Source organism: Macrosteles quadrilineatus, unplaced genomic scaffold (assembly GCF_028750875.1).
Source record: "Macrosteles quadrilineatus isolate MER2022 unplaced genomic scaffold, UCM_ALF_1.0 Scaffold_22__1_contigs__length_1958994, whole genome shotgun sequence".
Taxonomy (NCBI): Eukaryota; Metazoa; Arthropoda; class Insecta; order Hemiptera; family Cicadellidae; genus Macrosteles; species Macrosteles quadrilineatus.
The window spans coordinates 367568-381059 of record NW_026542615.1 but is presented as its reverse complement, the minus strand read 5'-3'; the positions used below and the strand labels follow the sequence as shown (position 1 = coordinate 381059).

General features: G+C 34.5%; 1 protein-coding gene across 1 annotated transcript; it reads right to left on the bottom strand.

The window, feature by feature from the left end:
- Nucleotides 1–2194: 2194 nt before the first annotated feature.
- Nucleotides 2195–12795, bottom strand: LOC129005493 (TNF receptor-associated factor 6-like). Its single transcript, XM_054434397.1, has 8 exons — nucleotides 12532–12795; nucleotides 11900–12057; nucleotides 9028–9205; nucleotides 7691–7813; nucleotides 6215–6342; nucleotides 4040–4118; nucleotides 3406–3581; nucleotides 2195–2532 (listed from the first exon to the last, which is right to left on the bottom strand). The coding sequence occupies exons 1-8, from the start codon at nucleotides 12532–12534 to the stop codon at nucleotides 2205–2207; spliced, it is 1173 nt and encodes a 390-aa protein (XP_054290372.1). The 5' UTR covers nucleotides 12535–12795; the 3' UTR covers nucleotides 2195–2204.
- Between the last annotated feature and the right edge of the window lie 697 nt (nucleotides 12796–13492).

Below are 13492 nucleotides of genomic sequence, written 5' to 3'. Positions count from 1 at the left end.
AACATCATAGTGTGGTAAAATAGTATATTACGTTACTAGTCCTGAATCCCGTGCGAGACGAAGTCGAGTAGTGTTTTTTTTATACGAGTCCGGCCAACACATTTTGGACGAGTGACGTACGATAGTTTACGCCATACTACTAAATCCGTTCAAATTCCTATATTACCACCAACTAAAGGACTAAAAATCACTAGAGGTGTTTTTGTTATAACCACTCATTGCCACCCAAATAGGCCCTACAGTATAATCAGCTGATTGGTGTCCAGCAAAACTCATTACAGTACAGTGTAGTACTGTATGAAACCCCATTTGATTAAGGACAACAGCTGTTTTCTGGACTAAATCCTTGCATGGGAAGTTCGTCAAAATAGTGTAGCGTGGCGTAAAAAAATAATTATGTATCTATTCTAAGACTAGTAAAATTTATTTGAAGCTCTTTCTAGATTCAAGAAAATACAATAACAAATACAATTTAATTAATCCATAATCATGTGTTTCAGTTCTTGAAGTTAACGTAAACACATAGCCTATCAAAAACCTTGATTAAATGTCACAGTACTGTATGTTAATTTCTTCCAATGAATAAATGACCCAGGCATAATTATTTAGGAGAGCCAAAATATTATCACAAGCTTTCATGTTGTTTTTCATGTTGTAGGAAAAATAGCAAAATGATTATCATTATCATAATACTGGTTTTTTTATGAATCAAGAATATATTATAATAAACAAACCTATAAAACCATCAATAGGTCCTCAAGGCAATGAGACTATTTGAGAATGAGTTCATAATGAAAGGTTAAAACAAACTCAAATTGCAGATACAATTTAATAAGCAACCATAATCCTTTGACAGCAGTTGTCATGGAGTTGTTCTCACTGTCAAACATGATACGAGTCAGAAAGTGGAAATCCATCCACATAAAAGCATAGATAAAAGTATCTATATATTTTATAGCAATTATAAAATGATGTATTAATCAAGATAAAATGTCAAACGGGATTTTGATTGCATAATTACCCCAGTAATAAATTAAGGAGGTCGTAAAAATTATCTGATTAATCTTTTATGTGCTTTTAACCAACCACAGGCTTGAATCCCCCCCAAAATCACAAAATCCCCCCCAAATAAAATTCTGATGTCGCATTTTGCGACATCAAACCCCCCTGTGGGCACCCCTGGTCTCATTGATATAATAGTTTTGATTTTGAACAAGTAGCTGTGTACTAAAATACTAGCTGTATTGTTTAGGAACATCACAAAATTAATTCCCCTTTTTTATGATAAATATTTAATGTTAAATCAAAATAACTGTTATATACTTTGCTTATGTTTCCTGGTCAAAAGTAAGGTCTTAGCTAATTGTGTCAGTGCAAAGTAGACCTACATCATGCCACTCGAGAACTGTAGATATTTTCTAGTATTTTTCCTACCACCATAGTTAACTTATTATAACACACAGTGAGTTTTAGTTGTATATAAAATGTCAATTAGGTTATGTTTGCATTTTTAGGTTATGTTATTTGCTTGAATGGGGTTTATCATCAAAATGCCAACAATGAAACCAGCAGAACCAGCTGATCTAAGTGATTTAGCCAGCAGTAAAAGTCATTCCCACTCTAGAAGGGAAATGAGCTTTTTTGCATACTGTTTACATTGGGGAAATGTGATCATTTCCAGGCAGTGTTTTTTTTTTCTTTTCCTAGGATGCTAGGCACGAGCCCAGAATTGTTTTTCACATTACTTCAGGTTATGTTTCACACTACCTAGGGGTTACGGCATTATCACTTAGATAAAATCCATTGGTGATTTGGCAGGCCCTGGGAACCGGAGTCCCGCGCTCTAACCTCTAGACCAGCTCGCTCCCCCAATATTATGCAGTGTTAGGAAAAATAATTTGGGTTACCATAAAAAAGATATAAACAACAAAAAACCTCTCAGCAGTGAAAGTATATTCACTATTAAATAATTAATTTACTTTAATTAATTTACCATTGTATTTCATTCTTTGGATTCTTACTTTTATCTGTGAAAGCTAGCGTCATACAATTTACAGGTTTTAAAATATTTTGTGAAAAATCTTAGATTCCTATAAATATATGTCCTTATGGATCCACTGTGTCAATATACCAAAAATCTGTTTCTAGACATCCTTCGTAGCTAGGGAATGAGGACATTGAGGAACAGAAAACATACAAAATAACTAAACCGTCTGTATTTGTATCTTTATAACAAGAGAATCATTATCCAAGAAGCCCTTGGTCATGACATCGGAGAGCAACACAAACTCAGAGTATCCGAATCCTCGCGGACTGATTTCTTTGGAGGGTTTCTTGAAGGCCTCCAGCTCGGGTCGTGACATCATCGTCTCCTTGATGGTGAGGTCGGGGTTGGTCGGATGGACCAGTGTGAAGCTGATCCTCCCAGAGAAAGGCCAGTCCAAGGCTTGGTCAAACTGTCCTTGCTTCAGGTGGATCAACAGAGACAAATAGTTTGGATTTTCAATGGACATTTTCAATCGGGCGCAGAATCTGAAAATTATTTGATATGTATGTTATTCTGGTGAAATCCTGTTAAAAATGTTATAACTGAAGCTGGATGGTGGAGTTTTATATGATTATTGGAATCTTCCAGTATTTTCAAAGCTGATTAAATCTCATAAGATAGATTTTTATGATAACTAGAGACGATTCATAGAACGATTGCGTAGGAATCGTCTCCTACGTTCACTTCAAAAATAGTGGACATCTTTTGCGACCACGGGGACATCATTACCCATCTAGTGGAGTCCCCATCTTAAATAATTGATAATTGATTAATTGATAATTGAATCTACCACGATCACGGCAAAATTGTGAACTTCTTCTTCTTGCGTGTTTGGAGAAACTTCATCACTGTCTCCCGAGATCACGGGGACCACAACTTTCAATCTCACAAACTTCAAAGACGCTTTTGGTGACTGTGACATTAAAAGTTTTGCTCAAAAAACAAACCCCTAACAGATTAACAGGAAAGTTATTTTTTGCGCCAAGTGAGGACCCTCCCTATGACGAGGCCCCTAGAAACTGTCTATTTATTTCATCTTGCCAAAAGTTATATGGTGGTTTTAGAATTGCCTAAGAAATATTTTTGTTCTATTCTTGAATATCAAAAAGTGGTATTTTCATATTTTTTATTTATAACAATAAGAGCTTGGCTGAAATAGATAAGATACCAAAACTAGCCGACTATTTGGACTTCAAGACATTGAATATCACTTTTTGGACTCTAATATCGCAAAGACATCAAATATCACAATTTATCTAATATATATTAAATGATTATTATATAAATTTCTTAAAATTTATCAAAATTAAATTATACAATAACTTAGTTTATATAAGTAGTTGAAGCACGATTCTCACCTGTACCCTACATACGATGTCGTAAATGCTGGACTGTAAAAACACCTGTTGTAATCCTGAGTCATTGACAAGTACTTTTCACGGAACTTGTCAACAGTCCAGACACACACTCCGTTACAAAACTGTAGAGGGATGTTGTACTTGAGATTCTCATTATCTTCCACCAGTCGATTCACCTGAAACAAAATGTTTTAAATCAATATAAATTTTGTGAATGTATTTGCCCACCTACAAAACTGTGAAAAATCCATTTAAAAACATTATAGCGGTCCAAAACTACAAGTATTATACTCTTTGTAAAACAAAACATATAGGCCTACCAATTCCACACAACAAATTTTACTATATAAAGCAGCATCAGTAATTTATTTTAGAGAGTCTTTTAAATGCAGTGTAAAAGTCCACAATTTTCTCATTGGAAAGAAAGAGGTCCCAAAACTTCTTACCACTGCTACAAATTGAGACCTGGGAAGGGAAACAAATTTTGCTAGATTGTTTATAAAATTATCAATGCAATATTATAGTGTTATCACTACTTGTTGATCTATATTGGTTTTGAATTCAGGTTTCTGTTGTTGGTAAAATATCAAATTTACCCAAAATTACAATTAACAAGTTCAAGAAAAGTTTATACCTGAGCTCTCATACTTGTTATCTGGACTTCTTGTTCTCTGTTGCTCTGCTCCAATAAAACTATTCTTTCATAGAGTGACCTGAAAAAATTAATCGACCTTTTAACTGTTAAATTACAAAATAATAATTTCAAATAAAGCAAGGAAAGAGCGCCAGCAAGAAAAACCATGTTTCTTTTCCCTTGAGGTCTATTTGGTTGAATAAACCTGAGGAGAGGACTTCAGAACTACACTGAGAAAACCATAAGCTTTAACTCAGAGTTCAAAATAACCATGTATATACTCTGAAAAACTCATTAGAAACAAAAGTAAACCGGTTTTATCAATTAAAATAAACAGTATCAGCAATCTGACACATATTTTCTCCCATTAGCTTGTCAACAACTTATAAGCGGCGGAGACTAACTAACTATGATTTTTATGAGAAAATTGCAGAAGCTGAAACAACTTCAGAACCATAAATGTTACAGCAATTAGGGTTGGTACAATTTTGTTAAAAGTTTAAAGGGCTTATAACATACTAAATTTTATCAAAATCATTTTACTCGTTTTTTTTTAATCTGATTTTTGGTTACAGTTGAACCTCTATAGCAAGGGGTACGGGAAAAATTCTTACTATAGAGGTATTCTTAATAAAGAGGTTTGTTTTATCGAGGTTTAATGCTGCTGTTATTCTTCTTATAGAGGTTTCTCTTCGCTCCAAGGTTTCTCTAAACAATGACTGAGGAAGGAGGAGGGATGGGTGGGGGTTTCATGTTGAGACAAGCTTCTGTTTGTTTTGAAAACTACGTATACTATGGAGGTTAAGATTATGAGAAATTCGTCTTATAGAGGCCACTTTCGTCTTGTAGAGGTTTTGTACTAAGAATATTCGTTGTATAGAGGTTAATCAGTCCTAGCCCATATCACAAACAAATTCATTTTATGGAGGTTTTTAACTTAATTACTACAACAATATTATAGATTATAGAGGTGTTTAGCAATTATAGAGGTGTTTTTAGCATTGACCTATATGAAAGTTTCAAGGGGATTTAAAAAAATTCGTCTTATCGAGGAATTTGTTTTATCGAGGTTCGTACAAACGAGGTTCGACTGTATTTTGTGGTTAAAAACTATTTAAACGTTTAATAGAAGAGAAAAGAACAATGTGTTTTTCCTGAAACTTTGATCAAATTGGGATCAATTTAATAAAATTAAATTAAGATTTTCATTAATCTCATATGAACTAAAACTGGCAAAGTCTGTACGCTTAGGGTGATCGGCAGGTATATCTGATGTCTTAGCTGAATTTTTTAGGCATAAAGACTCAATCTTTTACGGTTGACATAATGAAATGTCAATATTTAGGAATGTTAAACTAAAGAAATTTTCGGGCAATCGATTTTTTCGGCCTTTTGATCACTTGTTTTTAGCTGGCCAGGTGAATGTCCATTCAAAACCTTACGGTGCAAAGGAACTCATCAACCAGCGTCAAATTTTTTATCATCAGATGTAAATTTAATTTAATTTAATAATCAATTTAAAACCTGCGAACCACAGATTACACTCTGTGCCGTAAACATCGTACTGGCAATTGACGTCAGGCGTGTGAGTCCCAATGGCGGTCTACCACCCCACACCTGTTTTGTGCATGCCAAGGCCAAAGTTTCCTCCCTTGCTACACGGAAAACAAAACTTAGTTATTTTAGCTTCAATTTGACATAAAAAAAATGTTTAGTTACCTTGAATACCAGCCAAACAATAACCATTTAAAATCCTGGCATTCTTTTATAAACACCCTGTATACAGGGAGAGAAAGTAAAAATGGACCGTTAGAAGTTGCCACAAAAATGAATGGACTGGACATTCAGTTTTAAAAACTACACATTATGTGTGCAGTACTATTGAACAAAATACAAATTAGGCTAATAAACAATAAGGGAAACACTGAACACAACCTGCACCTACCAAATAGCACTTGAGATAGCCTACAGGTTTCAACTTTTTTGTTGACTGTATGCATAGACAATGAGTTTAAGTTTTTAAGAGTAATTCTCTCTTTGAGTAAGACTCTTTTTCTGTGTTCTTGGTGACAACAAACTAGTTGCTTTATGTTTTCAACCATTTTGTTTCAACATACTATATAGCACCATATATAGCGGGACAATATCTATAATGATAGAAGCATGGCTACTCACTTCAACAGATTCTTCCAGGAGTCCTCCTCTTGTTCTCCATTTTTGGACGGTGCTTCCCATAACTCCGCTTCTTGTGCCTTGAGATCTGACGTGGCAGCATGTCTGTCACTAACTCTCGAAGCCAACAGCTGCAAATCAGAAAGAGCAAATGTCTATTATTATTATGTGAATGACAGCGCCTAGGATTGAACAGAAATCTAAAACAATAATTTTGTTTGTGCACATTAATTTTGTTGCCAAAGCCAGTCAGGTCTTTAAGATTAGAATATGAAAAGGAAGGAGTCACTGCATCTTTTTAACAATGTGAACAATGGCAAACACACATTTATAAGTATTTACCACCGCATCAGTCCAGTCGTATGTGTGGTTTTGGTTTATTAACAATCGAGACTTTTGTCCTTGTCTTGATGTTGTAAAGTGATGCCGTATACAGTGAGTTTTGGTAAACTGCCTTCTTCTAGTTTGTAAAGTAACCATGAGCGATCTACAATGACTGTTTTGTCAGAATTAAGTTTCAAGTCTGTTTTTTTGCTGCTCATTGACTGATGTTATGTCGTAAAGGAACATTACCTTTAGGACAATTGGCAGAGCCTCCTCCAATACAAGGCTCCGTCTTTGGTGTATGGAAATGTCACACCAGGGCCTATTGCCATGGTAATAACAGTTATAACTAATAAGCATCTAGACTGCCAGTGCAACTCCTAAGATCGGTAGGATCGTGGATCAGATCGAAAAACCCCCCACCACCGCTCAACCACGTCAACCATTACTGCAACGATACGGAGCAGAGTCATGAGCCTTTGTGGTATAGTGGATAGCGTGTCTGGCTAATAATCTGAAGGTGCCGGGTTCGAATCCCACCGGGAGCACTAACTTTTTGTCAACAATTTTTTTCATATCAGCAAGTTTGGTTGGTTTGGTTAAGTTATGACAGTTTAATTTTATAATTAAAAGATTGTAAAAATTAAATTTGAGACATTTATAATTTTATTTTTTGAACAGAGCTATTTTTCGATTAGTAAACCTTCATTCGAGTTTATCATTATCAGCAAGTTTGGTTAGGTTATGATAGTTTAATTATATTTAATTCAAATTTAATCTACAAATTATACGTTTTGACAGCGACAGTGATACAGATAACAATTTTCCGCGAACAGTTAGATAAGCTATGCTCGGAAGCGTACGACATGGTGCGGTGGTGGGGGGTGATCTAATGATCTGATCCACGATCCTCCGATCCTCGGACTTGCACTGGCAGTCTAGACGCTAGTCTATAACTAGTAAGTACATAGATGTTGTGCAGAAGGTCCATTATGAATCAGTGCAACAGCTGTTTAGTTAGGCCGAGGCTACGGTGGTGTCCCTTTTGTCTCGCGGCGGCCTTGTATTAGGGGAGGCCATGCTATTGGCCTTTACTGTTTTCTATGATGCCATAGCTTCGAAAACATTAGTTTTTTTATGTAATTAGGGACTTACCGCAAGATGGTGATGTAACTGCGTATCCAGATGAGTGTTTAGCTGCTGCACAGACTGTACTTGTGTCTTGCAGCCAAAATTGTGGAATGTACAAAGAATAGTTTCTTCTTGCTGACTGCTCTCCTGTATTATACACCTATGTTAGTTGAAACATGGACAGACAGTACACAGCCTAGAAAATTTAAAATCTATGTGTGTAGTAGGCAGCATATTTAAATTTGGTAGTTAAATTTAAAGTACCAGGGGACCGAGCCTTGCTCGGTTGTGGTTAAACTTAATTGGGTTTAATAGTTATAACAATATCGTAAAAAGACATTTTTTAATTTATGAAAAATTCTTTAATACAAAATTATAGACATTTTGATTGCTGAAACAATAAAAACTCTGTAATGTAAAAGTATACAACTAAACAAAAATAAAATCCACTTTTTTGATCTTGCTTAAGTTTAAATGTCACACGCACAGAATTAATCTACCATCTAGTCATTGGAAAACCCGTTGTTCGACTTTTACACTCATTAAAGACAGCAGATAAAAATATGATATATAAACACATTATCCTTATTATTATTATTATTTTACAATTTGCTAGTATACTGTAGATGACTTGTTATAAACACATGTTACAAGTCTTTTGTTTACTTTTTACTTGTTATTTTGTTCAACCAACAAAGTTATTTAGCAACCAATTAGGCCAATGTAAAATTTTTTAATTAATTGTCTAGCGAAATACAAATTTTTCAGAGGTATTGACCAATCACGTTTTTAGGGCTATAAGTCCCTAATTCCAAAATTTAGTCAAAATCCTTCTGCTGGATTTTGAGATGTATTATAGACAGACAGACAAACAGACATAAAATTAGGTTGTATTAGAGAAGGATTTTCCTAAAACACATAAATACAAAAAGGAAAATGGAATGTAATTTAGAAGAATTTATTTGCTGTAACTCAATCACAATTGATGTAGCAGACTGGAATTTTAAATTTATATGAACAAGAGAACAAAAATCTAAATTTCTATTTTCTCCCTCGGTTGTTGTTATTAATTTAGCTGATGTAAGATATGCTAAAGAGACCTAGTATACAATAACCCATTTTAGTCTGGCTTGGTTAAAACAGTTGGCGTATTCAACCAAAATTAATTAATTTACATCAAAACTTTCTGTTGGTGGCTCAACTCGACTGTGTTCATTTCTACGATTAAACTAGCAACACATTTAACGTGGAAATGGAATATCTAGTTGTATCTATAGTCAAAGCTGTTATGCATTAAAAGAAAACCACTGAGCTTCAATATTTGCTTTTGATAAGTGAATGACAAGTTGACCGTGGGTTACCTTGTGTGCAGTACTAATGTGTTTTTCAATTTCCAGTAAAGGCAGCAGCTGTGAGCAGCCTTCCACAGGACAGTTGCGGGTTTGCTGAGCAATCTCTCGACGTGTGAAATTGTCAGGGAATAAGTCCTTAGTTATTGATAGAGCCTGGCTATCTATAGGGCAAAGGCCATCTTGTTTTCTGCAAACACATTTCAATTTATAGATGAGGGCTATTGAGCAAAATAGTTATTTGTGTAACTAGTGCGGGGTGGCTCTTTGCGCTCAAGTTACACATTATATTTCCTACAGTTACTATAAAGCATATAAATAATTAGTCTTTCAAGCACTAAACAAAACGTTTTAGGTTTGGTTAAATCCAAGTACTGAACGGAAATAGAATGTTAACACAAAACAATAGGTCAAGTGGTAGTATCAATACTCAAAGGCTATGAATTGCTGCACCAGCTGATTGTATAGTGTTAGCAAAACGGGAGTGCCGATGGAGACCTGTGGGGGTGCGTGCATTTGAAGGGACTTGACCTAATCTCTATCGGCACTCCCGTTTTGCTAACACTGTAGTCGTAGTATATTATATAGTAGTGTTACCAACTTATTTTCATGAGTACACATATTATGTGCTTTACAAAGCAACACTGTTTAGTGTTGATTGGTTAGAATACTGGAGTGTGGCAAAGTAAAATAAGTGTGGCAAAAGTAAGTAAATTCAGCAATTTAGCTACTTTGCATGCTATAATCAGTGCAAGGAAGCCCACTTTGTCAGGTAACTGAAGGAATATATATTGGAGGCAGAACCTGCTGGGAAAATCCGAGCCATTGTGGTAAGGATAATTTGTATGAAACACTTTAATTTTTCACTATTTTAATAGGCCTAGACCACTTGGAGTAAACAACTTAAAATGACTTCCCCTACCTTCCTATGAAGGAACTTTTAAACATTTTACCATGCAAACAAATCAATATATTTAGGTAATATATAAAATACGGAATTAATTGTAAAAAATGACATGCTATGAGCTTAATACAAATTTTATGTTTATGAGAAACACAGAAAATAAATTGAAATATAAAATACTCAGCTTTGTATTTTTACACGTTTATCAATGTTTTAGCTAGGTAAACAGTTTATGTGACAACAGCAATATAACTAAAAATCTGTTGATATGATATGACTGATATTATTAATTGAAAATTATTAATAAATTAAGAACTAAACTGTTTCAAGGAGAAATATTTTTTCAGCATCAGAGAGAAAATAAGTTGAGATATAACAAAGTAATTCATACAGTAATCTGATTCCTGATAGTTGTAGTTCTGCTTACTATCAGGTCATTGACCAGTTGCAGTGGTTTTTAGAGTCAGTTTATAACTGTTTATTTAAATCAAAATCTTTCCCAAAGAAGTTAGAGGAATTTAAAGTAATACCTACTAATTGCACCTTGCACCTCATTACTAGGATAAGAAAAAAAAGAAAAAATCAAATAGTAGGCCTATGTTAGTCAAATATTTAGATTTGATGACAGTCTATTGATCGGTTAGTTGCGTTCGCCGCATATCTTGTTGTGAAATTTTGTCGTAAACAAGATGGTCAACGGTCAACAATTGTTTGAACTATCTTGACTCATTTTTATTTGAACAAACGGGGTTACAACACACATGCCAAATCGATAAGACATGCGTGATTTTTACAAAGAACCAGTGATATATGATTCTTCATGGAAGAAGGTAAGATATAGGCCTATTAAAAAATTTTATTTCAAACTGTTCTTTTAGTTTTAGTTTCTTTGTTTATCCATAACCTATAACCTTTAACCTTTAAGGTGACGTTTGATACCTATGAAGTGTCATAAAAATTAAACCATTGTTTAATGTCTTCTTTATTGTAACAGCAAACTTGATTTTAAATCAAACACAATATAAAGCCAAACCTAGTAAAGGAGGTATTCTGTTAAAAGTATCTGTTAACGTTACTATACAAAGCTGTTAAGGTATTACAGTAGTTTTCAACACACTGGCTTTCTGATGCATACTGTAGCCTATGTAGGCCTATGATAGTATGTTTTCTTTTTTAGGTAATTTTTCACTTAAATTTCATTGAGGATGGGGCTGGGGAGGATGAAAACCTCTCATGTATTTATAGGCAGCAGCTTAAGATATTGTCTGGAGGAAAGTTTAACCAAATAAATTCCAGGCGAATGGTCTCACCTAGAGGTTTACTTAAACCTAGTTTAAACTGAGGAATTATTTTTGGGAAAGCGAATCGCAGGTGAATCTAGACCACAATCAGAGTTTAAAAGTTAATCTAGAGATTAAACTAGATTTGTTAAAAGGCCCTTAAAGGACAAAAACCAGATCTTATCCGCTCCCCAGCATTAGGCCTACTTATTAATAATCATCCTTTAAAGAAAAAGGCATGTAAATCCAAGGTGCTCAGCCATCATAATCAAGCAGCTAAGCGTATAGAGTACTAGTAGGCAATCTTCCAGGAAGTGCTATCAAAAGGCAATCATCAACTGAGTTATGTGATTCAGTTAGTAGCTCTGTAGGCCTACCATGTACAGTACCGTAGCACTGCATCCCTACATCTCTTCTATAGATATTGTGTCATTCAAATCTACCTTCTCCTAAACGAAAGTTGTACCAAAGTGCAATTGATCTTAGTCCACTGCTTTAATGAAAGGTCTGTTTCAACATTTTGTAAAAATAAGTTACATAAAATTCAAGCTACCTATGTAAGTTAATTATGTTTTCGGACTTAAAAATGCTTTACCTATGCTTAATAACCATCACAGAACCATATCTACAAAACAAGAGAGTAAATTCTACAATGAAAGATTTCAGTACCTACCTATATTATCAAAAGTGAAAAACTTACTTGAGCCATTCTTGTATGCACTCTTGACAAAAACGATGCCCGCATGATGTCAAAAGGGGGTCTTTAAGACATGTTAAACAAATTGGGCACTCAAAACGGGGCTCCACGGCATACTTTGATCCATTCATTTGTTCGTACCCTGCATGTCTAGTTTGGTTCTGGAATTCAAAAACAAACACATCGAATAAGTTATTTCACTTTTGTCAAAATTGATCAACTGGGAGCAATAAAAAAGGCTTAAGCCGGTGTTGATATAGGCGGAACCAAGCAAATAATTTAGGCAATTGCACAATTTCTATGCAAATAAACATAAAGAAAGAATTAACAATAACGTTTACAGTGTCCTACAATAAGCGTCAATAAGACGTCCAAGTTAGGGTACCTACTCAACCACACTAACTTGTGTTTAAACTTTTAAAATTGTAGCCTACTATTAGTTTCAGAAAATTTAAAACTCGTTGTAGAGTTCAGAATTAACAACAATCTTCTAGAACACTTTGCTAAACCAAACCAATTAATTGTAAATTGGTTTATTTTGGACCTTTGGTAGTTACCAAAATGCCAAATAAATCAACCAAACATTAGTTCTATAATAAAGAATTCCGTAACAGACAAGTTTTGGCTTAACTTACCATTATATTTTTTGAGCAGGATTGTCTAAAATAAAACCTTAACCAATTTAATGTGCATTGAGGCCTAGCTGCAATTTAGAAAACTCATATCAACCGAAGCCAACTTGTGCTTACAATAATATTTACACGTATCTATTAATAGAAAATGTCTAGCTTTATGACGATAATTAATGTTAACCTAAAGTTTTTAGAACTTTCATAAACTTTGTCAACCTAAACCACCACTTTATAACTTTTGGTTTTGTTTTGACGTTTATCTTCCCCACCAACAAACACAAGAACAAGCAGAGCAGACCAAACCAGATCCCAATCATTCTTTCTCAGAATGACTCACAGCCTGCTGTCAGATGATTCATATACACACTACACAGATGTAAAGTAAAAACCAACTGTTTTTGAAACGCTAGCATCGGGGTGGTATATAAAAACATGAACGTACTTTCATATAAAAAAATGTGCCGTTCATAGGTTTGCTATCGAATCGATTATGATCAAACACGGTACGGTATGATCGTACGGTACACGGTACGGTATGATCGTACGGTACACGGTACGGTATGATAAATTTTGGTATAGTTCTTTGAACAGGATGATGATCCTGGCTAAAGTAATAGTCAGTTTCTCTGTTAGCAAAGCTAAGTATACACGGATCATCCATTCTGATTCTACGCTCATCATACATTCACTCATGGTGGAAGTAAATACATAGGTGTGCTATACCCATCAATCACTGACGTCACCCAGATTGCAAACAAAAATCACCTAAATGTATTGCCATAAGTATATATTTGTTTTGATTTGATTCTTGATTGTTATTGTTTTTATAATCTATCTATATATATAATACGCTAAGCCGATTTTTGTAAACAGAACTCCTCCCTCATTTTTGGACCTATTTTAATGATTAAAGTGTCAAAAGAAGTGCCCTAATCTGTAGTTTTGCGATTTTTAGATTTGCGAC